Source organism: Natrix helvetica (genome assembly GCF_964273705.1).
Source record: "Natrix helvetica genome assembly, chromosome: 5".
In the NCBI taxonomy this organism is placed as follows: Eukaryota; Metazoa; Chordata; class Lepidosauria; order Squamata; family Natricidae; genus Natrix; species Natrix helvetica.
The window spans coordinates 150,382,722-150,403,372 of record NC_138551.1 but is presented as its reverse complement, the minus strand read 5'-3'; the positions used below and the strand labels follow the sequence as shown (position 1 = coordinate 150,403,372).

At 44.4% G+C, this 20,651-nt stretch overlaps 1 protein-coding gene across 1 annotated transcript in view; it reads right to left on the bottom strand.

Annotated features, from left to right (window-relative positions):
• Positions 1 to 20,146, bottom strand: part of SKI (SKI proto-oncogene) — a 146,190-nt gene extending 126,044 nt beyond the window's left edge. The window contains exon 1 of the mRNA XM_081954941.1: positions 18,663 to 20,146. Coding sequence (XP_081811067.1) covers positions 18,663 to 19,637 — 975 coding nt within the window. The 5' untranslated portion in view covers positions 19,638 to 20,146. The remainder of the gene's footprint in view (positions 1 to 18,662) is intronic.
• Between the last annotated feature and the right edge of the window lie 505 nt (positions 20,147 to 20,651).

Sequence of the window (20,651 nt, the reverse complement as noted above, 5' to 3'; positions counted from 1 at the left end):
AGATTTCGCAGTATCCTTCCCCTGGAGTGGGGAGGGATTGGAGATTTCACAGTATCCTTCCCCTGGAGTGGGGAGGGATTGGAGATTTCGCAGTATCCTTCCCCTGGAGTGGGGAGGGATTGGAGATTTCGCAGTATCCTTCCCCTGGAGTGGGGAGGGATTGGAGATTTTGCAGTATCCTTCCCCTGGAGTGGGGAGAGATTGGAGATTTTGCAGTATCCTTCCCCTGGAGTGGGGAGGGATTGGAGATTTCACAGTATCCTTCCCCTGGAGTGGGGAGGGATTGGAGATTTCGCAGTATCCTTCCCCTGGAGTGGGGAGGGATTGGAGATTTCGCAGTATCCTTCCCCTGGAGTGGGGAGGGATTGGAGTTTTTGCAGTATCCTTCCCCTGGAGTGGGGAGGGAATGGGGATTTTGCAGTATACTTCCCCTGGAGTTGGGTAGGAATGGAGATTTTGCAGTATCCTTCCCCTGGAGTGGGGAGGGAATGGAGATTTCCCTTGGAGTGGGGAGGGAATGGAGATTTTGCAGTATCCTTCCCCTGGAGTGGGGAGGGAATGGAGATTTCGCAGTATCCTTCCCCTGCCACGCCCACCGAACCAGTAGTAAAAAAAATTGAATTTCACCACTACCTTTATGTCTCTTTTAATTGGGGTGTAATGGCTTAATCTGATCTCTGCTTCCAGGCCATTTGGCAATGCTCAATTGCGGGTTACTGAACTGCAGAATTAAATAAGGAATACATATCCTAAAAGTGTTTTACAAAAAGATTCCCATTGGAAATGTCGGGAGAAGCTGGGCGAGTATCCTGATGGGAAGTTAGCCTCGGTTGCTCCCAAAAATAAAGTATTTATTTATTTTTATTTCTTTGCCCTATTTGTATAGCCACCGACCTCACATGAAAAGGTGTCATACTGCACTTAATTTACCAAAAAAAAAATATGAATGCATAAAAGCAGGGACAATTAAAAAAATAACTATAAAATGGCACACAAAACAGAAGTGGATGGTATATAATAAAGGAGCTATTGCACATTCTCCCTGGTGCCCTAAAACCCCCAAGCCTGATAATATAGTCAGGTCTCCAAGGAGTTGCAGAAAGTTGAGAGGAAGAGAGCGAAGTTCATTAATACATGAAAATTTACCAACAGGACATTCTTTTAGTTAATGCTATCTAATCTTTTCCTGTCCTGGGAATGAATGCTGGTTTCGCCGCCATCACCAATCACTGTTATTAAGCCATCATAATAGAATGGATAGAATTTGAGGAGGAGGGCCAGGGAAATCCAAGCGGTTGTCCCAGTTCACAGAATCGCAACAAACAGGCATTTGAACCGGTCAGTTTCTCTCAGCCCGGCCTACCTCGCAGGGTTGTTTTATTCTGCGTAAAAGATGAGCTATAATGGCAACGAATGCATAAATACCCTGTTTCCCTGAAATATAAGCCCTCCCTGGATAATAAGCCCCATTGGGCTTTTGAGCGCATGCGCTAAAATAAGCCCTCCCCTGAAAATATTGCAACACCGCAGCAGCCATGAGGTGCCCACGCTCGCCGCCTCCTGCACCTCAAAAATAATAAGGCCTCCCCGAAAATAAGGCCAAGTGCTTATTTCAGGGGGGGTCAAAAGAAAATAAGACCCTGTCTTATTTTCGGGAAAACACGGTATAAAATCAAAAAATTGTAGCACGGCCAAGATTATCAAATGGTGTTTATTCCTAGTAGGTCAATTCAAACCCAAATTACACTGGACATTGGTACTTTAAAAAGAGGGGTCAAAGGAAGGAAAAGCAAAACAATTCTGCGGTATAAAAACTGGGGTGGTTAGGAATTTGATACACCTAAGCCCTCCATTAATTCTAAAAAAGAGAACGAAAGCGATATTTTAATTAGAGGCAATTAACAGAGAAACACAAGAAGCAGGAAGGTCAAAAAAGTGCGATTCTCAAGGAATTTAACAATGTGACTAAAAGAAAGAAAGAAAGAAAGATCACAGTTTTGATCGTTGAGTTGGAGGGGGACTTCGCAAATTTGCAGCAAAACTGTCAAGCAATTAGAGAGGCAAGAGAGTTTGCACGTGAACTTTAACTGCTAATTAAAAGGGGGGGGGGAAACCCTTGCTTAATTGCATCGCGTTCAACCGAAAATGCATAAATGGCTTGGGTAACACACTCAGGATGCCTCCGAGCATCGAGTTAAGACTGCAGGTAGAAAAAAAAACCACACACACAACAACAACAACAACGCACAGGAGTCATGGGGCAAGAGGAAAAGGCTTCCCAAGGGAAAGGAAGGTGTTGTAATCTTTTATATTCCTTTTTTTTTTCTCTCCTTTCAGCAGCAAGTGGGAAGCTTCTAAGGTTAAGATGTTGGGAAACGCTGCTTTTGACAAATAAACAAACAAAACCTCAGTGGAATAAACATAATAAAAAGCCACTGAAGACACCAGCCTACCAACAGTGCACACCCAGTGACAATATCCTCTCTCATCGTAAATTGTTTTTCAACCAGGAAGGTTTATTTTTCCTTCCCTCCCACACAAGCAGCTCCTGGATTCAGCACCGCACAACAAGCTTTCCTCGTCCGGCTACCCGGCGGAGGGTGGACTACAAATCCCATCCTCCCTAAGAAGTGTGGCCCGTAAAGCACAGGCGCAGATAGTTAAGGAGGTTAGGTCATCGGGTTTATTTCTCACGTTTAGGTTTCTAGGGTCAGCCAACTCGCGAGTTGGACCGCCTACAAATGTATTCATTTAATTTGTTAGCCCGCCATTATTATTTGTACAAATAACACAAAGGTGGCAAACGTATCCTGCGGAGTTGTTTTCTCCTATTTTCCCCACAACAAGATAGATGATAGAGAATATATATATATATATAGATAGATAGATAGATAGATAGATAGATAGATAGGGAGGGAGAGAGAGAGAGAGAGAGAAATGATAGATAGAAATGAGAGAGAGAAATGAGAGAGGGAAATGAGAGAGAGAAATGAGAGAGAGAAATAGATAGATAGATGATAGATAGATAGATAGATAGATAGATAGATAGATAGATAGATAGATATCGATAGATATAGATAGATGATAGAGAGAAAGAAATGATAGATAGACAGACAGACAGACAGACAGATAGATAGATATAGATAGATGATAGAGAAATTATATATATATATATATACACACACATAGAGAGAGAGAGAAATGATAAATGAGAGAGACAGAGAGAAATGAGAGAGAGAAATGAGAGAGAGAAATAGATAGATAGATAGATAGATAGATAGATAGATAGATAGATAGATAGAGATAGATAGAGATAGATATAGATAGAGAGAAAGAAATGATAGATAGACAGATAGATATATAGATAGATAGATAGATAGATAGATAGATAGATAGATAGATAGATAGATAGATAGACAGACAGACAGATAGATAGATAGATATAGATAGATGATAGAGAAATTATATATATATATATATATATATATATATATATATATATATATATATATACATATATATATATATACATACATACACACACACACATAGAGAGAGAGAGAAATGATAAATGAGAGAGAGAGAGAGAAATGAGAGAGAGAAATGAGAGAGAAATAGATAGATAGATAGATAGATAGATAGATAGATAGATAGATAGATAGATGATAGATAGATAGATAGATGATAGATGATAGATAGATAGATGATAGATGATAGATAGATAGATAGATGTAGATAGATAGATAGATAGATAGATATAGATAGACAGACAGACAGACAGACAGACAGACAGACAGACAGACAGACAGAGGCCCAAATTCAACCAGTTGGCTTTCATGGTTTAAGGCAGAACTTGAACTCAAGACCACCGACTGTACTTTCTGGTGCCTTCACCATTAGAGCAAACCGGCTTCTCCAAACGAACCTTGCCACGTGATATATTATCTAGAACGCAAAATCCCATGACCGTAAGGGATGCTGTCGTGGTCATTAATTGTGAAAAAAAAATTCAGTGACGTTGTAAACTTCAGTCACTAAATGAACTATTTTAAGTCGTGGACTACCTGAATAGACAAGAAGTACATTCACATACCCCATAATTTTTTTTCGGGCTGCAGCAGCCGCCAAAAAAGCCAATGCAATCCTAAATTGCATGAACAGAGGGATACAATAAAGATCAAGGGAGGTACTACTACCACTCTGTAAAGCCTTAGTAAGACCACACCTAGAGTACTGCATCCAGTTTTGGTCACCACGCTATAAAAAAAGATTGTGGAGACGCTAGAAAAAGTGCAGAGAAGAGTAATCAAAAGGATTAAGGGACTGGAGGCTAAAGCATATGAAGAACGGTTGCAGGAACTGGGCATGGCTGGTCTAGGGAAGAGAAGGACCAGGGGAGACAGGAGAGCATCTTCCAATATTGGAGGGGCTGCCACGGAGAGGAGAAAGGGGTCAAGCTATTTTCCAAAGCCTATGAAGGCCAGACAAGGAATAATGGATGGAAACTGACCAAGGAGAGATTCAACCTGGAAATAAGGAGGAATTTTACGCCATAAGAAAAAAGATTCGCCATCATTCGTCTACCCCTTGCTCTAAGAAATGGGATTTTAAAAATAAAAAAAACGCTGTGCGAAGCAGGAAATCACACTTCTGTTGTCTTAGTCTGCCTCTGCCTTCCTCCTTCCTAATTCCTCTCCAACAGTCCCTTTTTACAAGCAGTTCATTCAGTAGAAAGGAAGCTCCAGGATGCACCAAGCTCGGTGCAGCATCTGGGTGGGAGCGGGGAGATGGATGATGGTGTGTGGGGGGGAGACAGACTTTAAGACGGGGCACAAAAGGAGAAGGAAACAAGATACAGTTGAAATTGGCAACTGAGCCTCACAGTTTCCAAGGGAGATTTTGTTGATGTGGAGCTATTGTTTAAAATAAAATATATATTTTTTTTAAAAAAAACAACTGGAGAAATGCTGGTGGGCAGGGAGAGAGAGAGAGAAAAAAAAGCTTTCCAAATTCAGATTTGGTGACTGGCCACAAAATATTGAACGGTGGCCTCTCTCCATTGGCAAATAGTGCCAGATCCTTTAAAAAAAACGCCCTCCATTATAGCAAACAGGCCAAATTTGGCAATCCACAGTCTGCTGTGGTGGCAAATCATCACACACACGCACACACAAAATCAAATGCAAGGAATTTCCTCCCGTGGCACCTACCTAATTTTTGGCTGTTCAATCCTCCCCCCTCTTTCTCTCTTGTGACGGCACAAAGGGTCACAAAGGTTTCCGAGGAAACTTAATTGTGATGTCACAGAGGATTATGCTCAGAGGCAGGGAAATCCAGAGGGTGGCCCAAAAGGGGCTGCTTTTTTTTTCATGCAAATAGCCTCAATAGAAGGGGGGGTCTCTTTGAGTGACAGGCATGAAGAGACGGGCCAGGGAAATGGACAACTCTGCAAAAGTCCTAAGGAAGTGCACCGACTCTTTGTGTGAAAAGACCCACTTTTCATGATTATTCATTCTCAAGAGAGCGCTTGAAAGTTTCTCCCCTTTATGGACAACCAGTTTCCCCACCCCCTGTGGCTTCTTTTTGGGGTGTCACTAGATTCCCAGCGCAGCGGGGGAAGAGGTTCGGATCAAAACTGTGTCGATTGGATTGGGGGGGACACCAAAAAAGGGGGCTTCTCCTTTTTCTCCAGTGTGTTTGGAAGAGGACCCTTCACGCCAGACGGGGCTCAAAAACACTCGGGGCGCAAAAACACTCAACACACAATTCAGCCAGATTAGGTGCCTCGCTGAACGATATCCTATCCGCAGGAATGATATCCTATTTCCGTGCTGGCGAACCTGTGAAACGCGTGCCGAAAGTGGCACATAGAGCCATGTCGCCTGTCACCTGTTCCTCTTCCAGGTTTCTGGTGCGCTTGTGATGATGTTACCTTCCCACCAAAGGTGGTTCCTATTTTTCTACTTGCATCTTCTTTTAACATTCTTTCAAACTGCTAGGTTGGCAGAAGCTGGGACAAGTCACGGGAGCTCACTCCGTTATGCGGTGGTGCTAGGTGTTCGAACCGCCGACTTTTCTAATCGACAAACTCAGCGTCTTAGTCACTGAGCCACAGCATCCCTTATTGTCAAGCAATACAGGTGGTAACCTTCGGCTTACAACCGTTCCTTCAAAGCGACAACGGCACTGGGGGGGGGGGGAAGTGACTTACAACCATTTTTCACGCTTATGACCCCAGGGTCACCTGATCAAACTTCACGCGCTTGGCACCTGATTCAAGTGCTTGGCAAATGTCCCAAGGTGATGTGATTCCCCTGTTGCAAACTTGGCTTGTCAGAAGAGCGCAAAAGGAGAAATTTAGTCTCATGCAATGGGTGGAAACTAATCAAGGAGAGAAGCAACTTAGAACTGAGGAGAAATTTCCTGACATTTAGAACAATTAATCAGTGGAACAACTTGCCTCCGGAAGTTGTGAATGCCCCAACACTGGAAGTCTTTAAAAGATGTTGGATATCCATTGGTCTGAAATGGTGTAGGGTTTCCTGCCTGGGCAGGGGGTTGGACTAGAAGACCTCCAAGGTCCTTCCCAACTCTGCTATCGTATTGTATTATTGTACATGGCCACAGGGATGTTGAAGTGTGAAAAAAGGCTCGTAAGTCCATTTTCCCCGTGCTGTTGTCACTAAACGAACCGTTGTAAGTCAAGGACTAGCCCTATAGGCTCTCTTATACCAAACCCCTGAAAATGGAAATTAAAGCATTGCAACAACAGGATGGAACAAAAGCACTGAAGCTGGCGACCATATATATGTATATTTGTCGGCCCCCAGTCCATTTCCTGCCAAACCTCTCCTCCAGCCAAACAAAAGAGGAAAAGAAGAGCAGGGTTTAAAAGAAAGCGAACTTAAAATTTCAAGCTGAATTCCAAAAGCCAGCAGAAATATATTTTTCGCAGGAATTCAAAATGGTGCGCCAACTCAAGATGAAGGGGATTGGAAGGCTCTTGTCTTTTCGGAAATGGTATATAGAGAAAAATCTCTTTGAAGACACTCTTATCCCCACCGAGGCACATCAATATAATTTTCTGGGGCAAAATAGCAAAATGATTTTGCAAATGTTTTGGGTCAGGAATTTTGCTGTTGTTCAATTTCTAGTCCAGCCCAATCTACATTTCTCTCTACTTTCCTGACCTAACTTGGAGAACGTGTCTAAATTTTTGTCTTCCGTAGATTTGTTTATCTTTTTTTTTTTAAAGCAAAGCCTAAACGACGTCTCCCACGCCAGAGGGACTGGGTGAACTCAAGTCTTCATCTTTGTATGCCGTTCTTCGAAACCAGCTTTACAACGCTCTAAAAATGCACCCGGATACAGGCCAACGTGACATTTTCACAGGGGGAAAAGAAATTTTTTTAAAAAAAATAGTGAACGATGTTAATTCATTCACAATAACTTCATGCAGAAGGCATGCTCAACCCCGAGGAGCACTCATTTTTCAGAACCACATAAGTTCTCTCCGGTAAATGTTTCATGTGCAAGGGAATATTTTGTTGCATTTTAAAGCAGAATTTGCAACTAAAACTCTGGGGGATTGGAAAAGAATTAGGGAGACTTGAGATCAGTTGAAGCTGCTTTCCCCCCCCCCTCAAAAAAAAGGGGGGGAGGTGTCATTCAGAAGCAAAGCACCCCACTCTGCAAATCAATAGTTTTAGATTTAATCTGGTTTGGGTTTTTTTTTTTAAGTGCATTAGATTTAATCTGATATGGGTTTTTTTTAAGGCTAGGGAAAAACAAAATTCCTGAATGCTGATTCTATAAGACAAGATTCCTGTTTAGCTGTGTGTTTGCATTAGTTTTTTTTTTAATTGGTTTGACTTGTTGGAAAAAGAAAAGAAAAAAGCAGCTTCAATTTTTTGCTCAAAGTGCTGACATTCCCATTATTAGGGTGTGTCATGCCTCTAATTGCTTCAGCCATTAAATGACTCAGAACATCCTTTGTTTTACTGAAAATTCCTCTTTCCTTTGGGGGGGGGGGAGGAGAGCTTCTGTGGGTTTCTCCTCCTTCCAACTAAACCTAAACTAAGATCATGGAAATTCTCCGGTAAATGGGTTTTTTTCCCCTCCCCACCAGATCAGAAAGCGAGGGGGGGGGGAGCCCATGTGGTTTGCAAGTGATGAAGGGGAAAAAAATAGCAATAACTTTGACTCAAAAGTCAAAAGCGCCACTCAACAAACTTTCTTTCTCAACAGGAAGCAGCATCGAGGAAGTTGGAGGATAGATTTCGGCACACAGGAAGTTCCTGTCTGAAAGTCTCGGCAAAAATAAGCCACCGAAGAGACATATCCCTCCCCTCAAAAAGCTTTCTCTGTTCTGAAAATGTGCACACGCTTATCAATAGCCCAAAGGAAGTCCTCTTGTAACCCCCCCCCCCAAAAAAAAAGGATTTCTAGGAAGCCTGTGGTTTGATTGATGAAGTGACATCGTTTTGGTGTCCATTCTTACCAACCAAAACAGAAACTTTTATCCGAGAGGATCTGTCCTATTTGGCACGTATTTTCCTCTTGGCTTCTAGGTGCTCACTAAGAAAGGATTTTTCGAAATGACCATCGGATCATTAGTATTTCTTATACAGGATCATATTAACACACTCTGATGCTAAGGAGTTAGATGTTCTACTCCCTCTCCCCACCTGAAAAGAACTCTGTTCCAACTGCCAGTTGCCTTATATTAACATGCTCTGATGCTGCCCCTTCACTAGACCGGGCGTGGGCGTAGCCAGCGTGTGACTCATCCGGCTTGCAGGCTGGGAGTTTAGACATTCTACTTCCCCTCCCCACCTGAAAAGAACTCTGTTCCAACTGCCAATGGCCTTATATTAACACACTCTGATGCTAAGGAGTTACACGTTCTACATTAAGTTTCAAGCTTTAAGTATCAAGCCCGATCACATAATTTCATAGCGAAGCATGAGTATCCAGCTAGTTGAATATATATCCTCCTTCATGTTGGTTGTTCTATTCTTCCTTCCTTCCACTTTGCCCAGAAGTATGGAAGCTGGTTTTTTCCCACGTGTCCAAAATGTGATACAGATGGCCTTCAACTTGTAATAGTTTATTTAGTAACCCTTCAAATTCACGACGCCGCCGAAATTATACACTTAGGATTGTTTTTCACACTTACGACCATTGCAGCATTCCCCAGAGTCACATCAAAATTCAGATGCTTGGCAACTGACTCATATTTATGACGGTTGCAGTATCCCAGGGTCACGTGATCCCCTTCTGGCGATCATCTGATGAGCAACGTCTGGGGGGGGCAGATCCACTTAACAACCTTGTGACTCACTTAACAACTGAAGTGATTCACTTGTGACAAGAAAAGACATAAAAACAGGGCAAAACTGACTTAACAAATCTCTCACTTGGCAACAGAAATTTTGGTCGTAAGTCGAGGACTAGCTATATATGCCAGGTCGTTTGTACTTCCAAGCTAAAACTCTGGATAGATTTGTCCTATCTGTATGTTTTCCTGGCTGTCCATGATATTCTTAAATACCAAAATTGCAAAGGCGTCAATGCTCTTTAAAATCCATTTGTTTGCCTCCAAAGAGTATGGAAGGAAAACCCAATGTCCACATGACAACTAACCCAGGGAAAAAAAAAAGGGGGGGGGGGTTTCTAATAATTACACCAGGAACAGGAAATGGGTTTGCCCACAACTCAATTGCATAGTTACTGGGCTTCCGACCAGGATTTTCCCCAGAAATTTAACCTCACGATTGGAGGGGGGGGGGGGACTAGAGCTTCAGGCTTGCTGGTTCTACCACATTGCACAAATAGTCTCCGTTAACGGCCCTGCTTAGAGGAAGGCGACAAAGATGAGAACCGAGAAGGGAGATGGAGTGTATCTTATTGTTCCAGTCTATTAATTAAGGATATGTTTCATGGTTAATCAAGGGGATTCAGAAAACGCTACGACAGCACTTGCCATTGGTGCTTTCCTTCTGTACTGAGAAATTCACTTCTGAAGGTGAGATTAAGGCTATCAGACCTGGCTTGCAAAAAATCCACACAGCTATTAGAAGGCAGGGAACAAATACTGTACAAGGGAAATGAAATGCTCACTGATTGTTCTCCAGTGGTCATGGATTATTGCAAACCAGAGCTAAGAGCTGTGGGTCAGATATAACCTCTCCCACCCACCCCCAAAAAAAGACCAGGAAAAGACTAGAGAGGCATAGATTTTTGTGGCTATTTTTCTCGCCATTAAAAGTCTTCCAAGTACAGTCGAAAGCTAACCCAAAAGGAATCCATATAGCAGAGGGTGTGTTTAAGTCTCTCAGAACCCACAATCTGTTACATCTGGGTATCTAGTTAAGGTTAAGGTTAGGTTAAGGTTTATTAAATTTATAGACCGCCCCCTCTCCCCGCAGGGACTCAGGACGGTGTGCAGACCGTTCATATATAAAAACAACAAAACATGACATAAAACACCAGACATAACAACGCAAACATACAGTCTGTAAATATAACCCAAACTAATTAAATAATTAAAACAATTCTAAAACCAATTTAAAACCCCAAAATTTAAAATTTAAAAAGCCATCCAGGAAGGTCAGTAGTGAGTGTTACTTGTAATTACAATTAGGCCAGGCCGGCTAGTCGAAACAGGTGGGTCTTGAGTTTCTTACGGAAGGAGCGGAGGTCCAAAGTAGTTCTAATATTGGGGGGGAGGTCGTTCCAGAGGGTTGGGCCCATCACAGAGAAGGCCCTACTCCTAGGCACCGCCCGCCCGCACTGCTTAGCGGAAGGTACCCGGAGGAGTCCCTCTCTGTGAGAGCGGATTGGTCGCAGGGATGTGTGGGGTAGAATGCGATCATCTAGTGTGTCTGAAACACTGGCCAGGGTGCTAGACTTTGCGTTGACTGACTTTGGGAGAGGAAGTGGCAGCATTGTGCTTCCACAAAGGCCTCTGGGCATCCATAAGAGGAAAAAAAATTAGCTGACTGCAGGCCATGTCTGTAGCTGGAGCTTTTGTCAGCCGTAATAAGGTAAATAATAAGGTAACCTGGGATACCAGAATTATGCAGACAAATCTAAAGGAAGAGGCTAATGTGAAATCCTAGCTACCCTCATAAACCACATTTGAAAAATACTATCTCCTTAATCAACCTGTTCCTTATAAAATTACACGAGAAGACACAAACAGAAAGCAGAAGGGAGGCAGATTTTAAAACCTGCTGCTGTTTGCAAAGTCAAAATGCAGCTTCAGCTTCGCAGCTTTAAACTCAATGACATCCACAGAATTCATTTGGTTTGCATCATTTTAAGAACGGAAGGAAGGAAGTGACGCAACACTGAAAGAAAAGGAGACGCTTGCGAGGGGTTTGTGCAACCATTTCACAGTGAGCAGAAGAGGGGAAACAGAAGGGGGGAAAACTAAGCGTGGTAGAAACTCCAGAAATCAATTTTTTTTTTAAAAAAAAAAGATAGTTTCGGCCAAATTTCAAGGGCAGCTAAACTGCACCTGAAGCTGGAAGAGTTTATGGCCTGCGTCCTTCAACGTATACTGGAGCTTCTGTTATATTCCACCCAGACTTCCTAACACTTCACATCCTGTCTGCTCTTCAACACCCTTACTCAACTGTTTTGAGACAGACATTACACAAACCGGCTAGCCAAAAAAGAAAAAAAAAAGAAAAAAGGGATTGGGAAACCAAGTCCATGACCTTATCCTTTTAACGTGATACCACTGACTTGAGCAGAACTTTGCAGAAGAAACCAAAAAAAGAAAAAAGAGGGAAAGAAGGATACAAATGTCATTTGCATTGATCTGAGGCACACAATACCATGGGAATCCCAACTAGGCTGGTTGGGTTTTTTCCCCTTGGGTCTGCTCAACTGTTAATTTTATTATTATTTATTGGTAACCAATAGTGATTTATTCAACTCTAAAGACACGTGGGGGGAAATTCTGCCTCTGGGCATGTTTCCACACCTCAACCACAAAGATTCAAGACGTCTCTTACGTATTTCCTTTAAACCTTTGGAAAGGAAGTTACGTTTCACCTATTTCTATGAAAACAAAATGCTTATCGTTCTATAATATTCTGTGAACAGGGGCCTTGGAAGTAAAATAGAATAACCTGAGAGGTGAGTACTATTTTTTTCCCCTATATATTTGAGTATAAATAGACATTTTCCCAATGCTCCTTTTCCAACAGGCCTTCCTTAATTCTTCATTAAGATTGCAGGGAACTGCAAATCAAACCATCCAAAAAGCATCCAATTGGTGATTTACTCAAATCAAGACTGCATCTCAGCTAAAGAAATGGTAACTGACTGATTTGTCAATGGAGTATCAATAGAATATTGTGGAATAGAACAGAATAGAATAGGGTAGGGTAGCATAGCATAGCATAGAATAAGAGAGTTGGAAGGGACCTTGGAGGTCTTCTAGTCCAACTCCCTGCCTAGGCAGGAAACCCTACACCACTTCAGACAAATGGATATCCAAGCTCTTCTTAAAAACTTCCAGTGTTGGAGCATTCACGACTTCTGGAGGCAAATTCTGTTCCACTGGTTAATTGTTCTCACTGTCAGAAAATTTCTTCTCAGTTCTAGGTTGCTTCTCTCCTTGATTAGTTTCCACCCATTGCTTCTTGTCCTGCCCTCAGGTGCCTTGGAGAATAGCTTGACTCCCTCTTCTTTGGGGCAGCCCCTGAGATATTGGAAGACTGCTATCATGTCTCCCCTGGTCCTTCTTTTCATTAAATTAGACATAGCCAGTTCCTGCAACCGTTCTTCATATGTTTTAGCCTCCAGTCCCTGAATCCTCTTCGTTGCTCTTCTCTGCACTCTTTCCAGAGTCTCCACATCTTTTCTACATCGTGGCGACCAAAACTGAATGCTGTATTCCAAGTGTAGCTTACCAAGGCCTTATAAATCCTGAGAAAAGGTGAGGCAAAAAAGAAAAAAAATCGACTTGCATATGAGGGAATTGCAACAGGATGCTCCTTACTAGCCTATGTACAAAGCCACGAATTAAAGGATATTTAGTTTTAACACAATGGCAGGCCCTTACAGCTTAACAGAGTAAATCCAGCTAGAGTCACACATTCCATTAAGTCCAGATAGCCAGGGTTGTTGCATAACTATTGAGTCTGTCCTCTGCACCTCCATATCTGTCTGCTTTGGCTCTGCAACCCAACAAGACAGACACAGATTTCAGAGGAGAATCAGAACTGCAGAAAAAACAATGGCTGCCAACCTGCCTTCCATTGAGGACCTGCAGGCTGCACGAGTCAAAAAGAGGGCTGTGAAAATATCTACAGACCCCTCACATCCTGGACATAAATTGTTTCACCTCCTACCCTCAAAACGACGCAATAGAGCATTGCACACCAAGACAACTAGACACAAGGATAGTTTTTTCCCAAATGCCATCACTCTGCTAAACAAATAATTCCCTCACCACTGTCAAACCATTCACTAAGTCTGCATTACTATTACTATTCGTCTTCTCACCGTTCCTATCATTCATCTCCTCCCACTTACGACTGCAGGACTGTAGCTTTGTGGCTTGTATCCTTACTATTTATATTGATATTGATTGTTTCCTGGTTGCTTATTTTTACCCCATGACTATCATTAAGTGCTGTAGTACGTTATGATTCATGATGAGAGCCTATGCACCAAAGACAAATTCCTTGTGTGTCCAATCACACTTGGCCAATAAAGAATTCTGAACTAAGCTATAAATCGTGGCTTACAAAACATAACGTGGCTAAGTTGGCACAGTTACACTAATCCAAAGTGTGTCGATCTAACTCCGTGCAAAATAAATACTTCCAAAAAAAAAAAAAGTATCCTGGCTTAGTATTTAGATGCAGATTTAACACAGCTTGGTGATTTCAGCAGCCATAAGAGGCTTCTGAATTTTCGTGTTGTAAAGTAAATTGCAAGAAAGCAGAGACAGATTAGTTCAAAAGTAGACAACTTGGTATCTTTTTCATGTCTTAGGCATCCTCTTTAAGCTCCTTTAACCAGCACGCCAATGACAAAAGAAAAAAAACTCTAAAGGAAAGCACTTCAAAAATACCTAGAAATTGAGTGTTGCGTAAGAGTGTTGTTTGCAGACACATCAAACAAACACAAAGTAGGAATCAGCCAGCCCTCGTCTGAAGTTCTTCAAAAAAGTAAGGGAAAAGGAAGAAGACCCAAGAAAAAGAAACACAGGGGGGAAAAAGAAACATACCACATTTTTTTGGAGGTGGGGGAAAACACAGAGGAGCAAAGTCCAGCTGTGGCTTTAAGAGATTTCAAAGTCCGTATGGGAAAGATTAATCCCAAGAAAAAGAAAAGAAAAAACGCTCAAACGTTCCGGAAGTGCCAAAAGAAATAGGCTGCACTCCAGCAGTAAATAATAAATAAAATATAGATCAGGCTTTCTCAACCTTTGCAACGTTCAGAGGTGTGGACTTCAACTCCCAGAATTCCCCAGTCAGTATCAGTGAATTAAGTACACATAGTCCGGTTCATTTAATGGCCATTCGAAGCTACAATGGTAGTGAAAAAAAATGGCTTATGACCATTGATGCATCCCAGTAGGTCACATGCTCAAAATTAATACGCTTGGCAACTGGCATGTACTTATGGCAGTTGCACTGTCTGGGGGTCACATTATTCCTCTTTTGATACCTTCTGATAAGCAAAATCAATGGGGAAGCCAGGTTCACTTAAGCTAGTAGCAACCTTGTTACTAGCTTAAGAACTGCAGTGATTCACTTAACAAACTGCGGCAAGAAAGTTCTCAAGGTACAACCACAACGGAGCCCAAAATTTATGTTGCTAATTAAACATTTGTTAAGTGAGTTTGTCCCGTTTCACGACTTTTCTTGCTACATTTGTTAATCATGGAAGACAGTAAACAGAGAGGAAGGTAATCAAGGCCCTCCCAAAATACAAGCCAAATTCAAGCATTCATACAAAGCCCAGCTCTTCAGAAAAAGCAGCTAAAACTAACCTTCGAGTCTACTCTATTCTCACAATATAGCTTAAACTGTGGGGGGGGGGGTCTACCTGTCTCCCCTTGGCTCCTTTAAACCAAAGCAAACGGCATCACGGAAGGAAAAAATACTTCTAACCTGCATTCTCCTAAAAAAGACACAAACCTCCACAAGTTGTATGGTAGATTTAAAAAAAGAGAGAGAGAGAGAGAGAAATGAAATCAAAGAAAATGCTTTTTCAAAACCCACAAAAATCCCTAGCTTTTCACTGCTTGCTCTTTTGTCTGGAATCAAGAGTATACATGGGGTTGGATTAGATGACCTCTAAAGTGGGTACTTCCAAGCAGATCATCGGTTGTTCCTTTCCAAAGTCCTAATCCCACCATTTTGGGAATTATTTCTGTAGCTCAAAAGCTTCCTGTTCAAGAGTCTCAGAAAGTGATGGAACACAAAAAACACAAAATGCACGTTGAATGTTTTACTCTTGGGTCACCAAAAAGATTTCTGACACTTTAAAATGCTAGGACTTACAATGAAAGTACACACACCCCCACCCTCAAAATACATCCTTTTTTACTGTTCCTTCTCTTCCTATTCACTCAGGCAACTGCTACTTTTAGCACGCGATTAGCCAAAGAGAGACAAGCTATTAACGCTGCATCCAGGCTGGTCTATGAGCGATAATGTGCAGTCTTTAGACTCCAATGTTCTGACAATAGCTCTCACATTGACACTCTGGGAGATGCGGTGGTGGAGAAAAGGAAAAGAAGGGGAGGGGGGGGAAAGTTCCCCAGAAAATGGCTTCCTCTTCTTCAAAAAAGTGAAAACTCAAGAGAAAAACACAAGGAGGAAGCTAGGACATTTTTAAAAATCTGTCTCTTTGTTCTGCACCCATTTAAAAAAAAAAGATGATTATTTATTGGGCTCCTTTGCGGTGGTGGTGCATGCTTTCGGCCTCAAATTTGTGGATGGATGGGTGGGTGGGTTTTAGATGCATAGGAATTTAAAGAGAGGAAAAAAAACGCCTTTACTGAAGAAGTACCCACCTCCACCTGCCTGCCAGCCATCAAGTGGTTTTCTATAGATTTGTAAATCCCCATGATTCAGAGAGGATTTGACAACCCTGCACAATTGCAGAGCTAACTTTAAAAAAAATTCTCCCTTCTTTTGCATATTACTATTGCTTTTTTTTTTAAGGCAATGGGGAGGCAGACTAAATCTCTGGACCATGCAACTGGATTTTTTTTTTTTTAAATTTTCAAGAGGAACCCCCCCTAACCTTTCTACTTTATTCCCCAGGGTCTGGTGCCAAGGCATGGCTTCCACACCGCGCCAATTTCTCACCCAACCCCAAGGATTCTGGGAACTTGAACACGGCTCGCAGATTAAATAAAGAGGATATTGTACCGATGTCCTCTTTAAATTGTCTGGCTGGGCAGACTCCCCAGTTGCCTGGCATGTTTGAAAAGTAATTGGAGCAGCCCAGAGTAGGACACATCGATTTCCGGAGTGTATATTTAACCCATGTACAAAAATTGTTGGCAAGGCAGCCACAGGCAGACAATTCCGGGCATCAAAAAAGATAAACAGTCTGTGCACACATCCTAAACCCCAATCGTATTTATAAGTGCACTGAATTAGTACAATAGGAATCGCTCGGATGATGATGTGTTAAAATTTCTCTCTATGTGAAATGCTAAAGAGACAGACTACTGGAGAGAGAGAAAATAAAAAAAATACCTTGGATTTCTTCAAATCAGCAATAATGTATAATATGACAATTCTCTCCCCGTTTAGTAAATTGGTTAATTGATTAATTAACTGCTTCTTTCTTTTTTCTTTTTTAGTTCATGCACTTTATAGAGTTCCTGAGATTTACGGCAGGTCGATGAAAACCACAGACTACGCAACATAATTCTCCATTTTTAAGAAATGCCACTGCAGCACAGAAAATCTTTCTGTGTGCCCTGTGTAAATTTAAGTATAAAACACAACACAAAGGGGGGCAGACCAGGAACCAGAATGGCAAGTGCATGTAAGAAGGCAAGAAAGACACAATGGCTAATCTTTCTTTGACCCAAAGGCACAACTTATCCCAGTTTTGAGACGTCTGCTACATTCCCCCAAATTAAAAACAAAACAAAACACAAGGCAAAGGGTTTTATTTTGATAGAAAGTCACTGCAGCCTGCTGGTTCCCAAAAATGGACAAAAACACTTTATGCAGAGCCTCACAAATCTGTATCTTTCCACTTATTTTGTTTTCTTGCAAACCTCATCCAGAGTTCTGATATATCCCATTTTTGTTTCTTTGCACATCTGTAAAACTCATGTACACACCAACGGTCCTGCTTCACCCACATTACTGCAAACTGAGTTTTTGGCACAGCATAAGCCTCCACTGTGTGCACAAAGCCAGTTTTGGAGATTCACACAAACACACACACACACACACGCCTCTTGCCAGAAGTACAGCTGCACGCTTACTTTTAAAAATCAGGCCTTTCCATCCCAAGGAAAGGCAGACATAGATTGAATTTAAAACTTCATCTTTTTACCCAGGCAAGAAAAAACTCGAGACAACTTGCTTCCAAATGGGAAAAAGAGACCACCTGGCCCAGCACAACTGCCTTAAGCCGATCCCAAGAACATAAATTATCTACGTGTTTCAGGATTCATTCACCATCCTCCACATAAGTCATGTTCATTCCAGAGAGGTTAAGAATAACCATAAGCCCCATCCAGGTAGCAGACTACAAAAACTGATCCACACATGATATAAAGAAGCTTGACAGATTGGGTATATCTCCTCTGCCAAGGGATTGGGTATATATGCCCTCTGCCAAGGGATTGGGTATATATGCCCTCTGCCAAGGGATTGGGTATATATGCCCTCTGACAAGGAATTGGGTATATATCCCCTCTGCCAAGGAATTGGGTATATATCCCCTCTGCCAAGGGATTGGGTATATATGCCCTCTGCCAAGGGATTGGGTATATATGCCCTCTGCCAAGGAATTGGGTATATATCCCCTCTGCCAAGGGATTGGGTATATATGCCCTCTGCCAAGGGATTGGGTACATATGCCCTCTGCCAAGGGATTGGGTACATATGCCCTCTGCCAAGGGATTGGGTATATATGCCCTCTGCCAAGGGATTGGGTATATATCCCCTCTGCCAAGGAATTGGGTATATATGCCCTCTGCCAAGGGATTGGGTATATATCCCCTCTGCCAAGGGATTGGGTATATATCCCCTCTGCCAAGGGATTGGGTATATATGCCCTCTGCCAAGGGATTGGGTATATATGCCCTCTGCCAAGGGATTGGGTATATATGCCCTCTGCCAAGGGATTGGGTATATATGCCCTCTGCCAAGGGATTGGGTATATATGCCCTCTGCCAAGTAGTAAACATCCCAAGCACCAAACTACTGCCTTTTGCCCCTTGCAGGACCTTCGGACTTCCACTTAGCATCTCTCTCTCTCTCTCTCTGAGGTCTTCTGAAATCCCAATGTTGGGAGCCACCTCTGACTTTCCAGTTATCTGCAAAGTCGACCTTCGAAGAGGGGACACACGCGCGCACACACACACCAAAAAATATAGAGACCCCCTCACCTCCCCCCCCCAAGCAAGAGCAAGCTCCCCCCCTGCTCACCCTGGGCGCCTTCCGCTTGTACCGATGGCTGTAGTCGAACTTCTCCTTCATCTCGTCCAGGCACTGGCTCAGCCTGGCTTTGTCTTCCTTGCTGGCATAATCCGGGCTGAGGAGCAGGTAGGCTCGCCAGTTGGCCGAGTCGAAGCCCCAGTGGCAAGTCCGGTTCTCCAGGGCCTTGTGGGAGTGGACAACGAACTTGTGCGGCGGGTACATGAGGCGGCAGTCCAGGCACTGGATGCAGGGGGCTCCGGGGCTGCTGTACAGCTCGGGCACCAGCAGGCCTTTGCACTTGCCAAAGCACTCGTGGTAGATCCTGAAGCTGCCCTCGGTCAGCTCCAGCTCCAGGGTGTTGGCAGCGGCGCCGGCGGGCATCTCCTTCTTGCAGCGGCCTGGCGGGTAGGCACCCCCGTAGAGCAAGGCGTTGCAAAGGCGCTCGGCGTCCGTCTTGGTGATGAGGCCGCAGGAGGGCGCCGAGAAGGGCAGGATGCCCATGACTTTGAGGATCTCCAGCTGGTCGGCGGTGCAGCGGGAGCAGTAGACGTGCAGCTCGTCGCAGACGGCGTTGATCTGCTGGAGGGAGAAGTCGCGCAGGACGGAGTTGAGGATCTGGGGCAGGCAGAGCCGCTTCTCGCCGCCCACCACGAAGCAGGAGATGGTCTCGCCTTCCAGCACCGTCTCGCAGCGCTCCGTCGAGCGGTCCGACGGCATGAAGAAAGGGCCCGGCATCACCGGGGCGGGAGGAGGAGGGATGGCGGGCAGAGGAGGCAGCGGTGCCTCCGGGCCGGCCACGGAGGAGGACGAAGAGGCCACCGACGCTGCCTCCTTGGCCGTCTCCCGCTTGTAAAGCTCCTGCGCCCAACGCGCCGAGAAGGCAGCCGGGCCGCCCAAGGAACTCATGGAGCTGAGATGGAACTGCTCCAGCGTCTTCTGAAGCCCCGGGTGAGGCTGGAAGCCGCCCCGAGGGACCGTCTCCATCTTCGGCGGCTTCGGCCCGCGTCCCGGGGGGTTCCGGCGGCGGCGAATCTTTCCTCTCGCCTGGGGGGCCCCGCGGGAAAGGCGCCCCGGTTCCAGCCTGGGATGGGTGGGTGGGTGAGAAGGGGGAAGGTGGGGGGTCTTTTTTCCCCCGGGCTCTTCCAAGAGGGGAGGTGAGTGGGGGGGGTTAAAAAAAGCAGCCCCCCTTCCCCTGGTCGGATGGGACGGCCGGGGTCCTCTCCAGATGGGGAACCAGCCGAGCTCACATTTCCCGTCTTCCTTTTTTTCTTTTTTCTTTCCCTCCTTCCCCTTCCTTCTCTCGCGCCTCCCAAGTTGCAGGAGGAGGAAAAAAGGGGTTTTTTTTGTCCCCCAAACAAGATCCCCCCCTCAAAAAAGACCAAAAACCAAGCGAGGAGAAAAGCAGAGAGAAAGAAAACGGGAAAGGGGGGGGGGAAAGTTTTAGAAAGAAGGGGGAGCAAGGAGAGCGAAGGTCCAACAACACCAAGCGGGGGACGCGCGACTCTCTCCAGCTGACCCCCCCAAAAAAGAGACCTTTTCTCCCCCTCCCCCCAAAAACCTTTTCCCCCCAAAAAAATAACCTCTCCGGACCCCCCCCCAAAAAACCAGGGGGATCAAAAAAGCGATCTGGAAGGAGAGAGGGGGGCTGTTTAGTAGCCCCGGGGCGCGTCGTCCGCGGTCCAAGCGGCAACTCCTGGCGTCGGGCGGGAGGGAGGCGCTGCCTTTCTGTCCATGTCCGCCAAGCCGACGGGGCGAAGAGAGAGAGAGGGAGGAAGGGGGAGGAGGTCCCGGATCGTCCCCTCGCCCAGCAGCGCTGCTGGCTTCCTCCGCTGGCGGCTCTCCGCTGGTGCTGCTGCTGCTTCTGCGGCGGCGGCTTGTCTGGCCGGCTGGCGCGGAGTCCTTTTGGATGGCGGCTGCGCCTTCTGGGTCTGGGCGTCCAAGGGGGCCCCCTTCGCTCACCCTTCGCCCGGACGGAGGAGGCTGGGGCGCTGAGCTCAG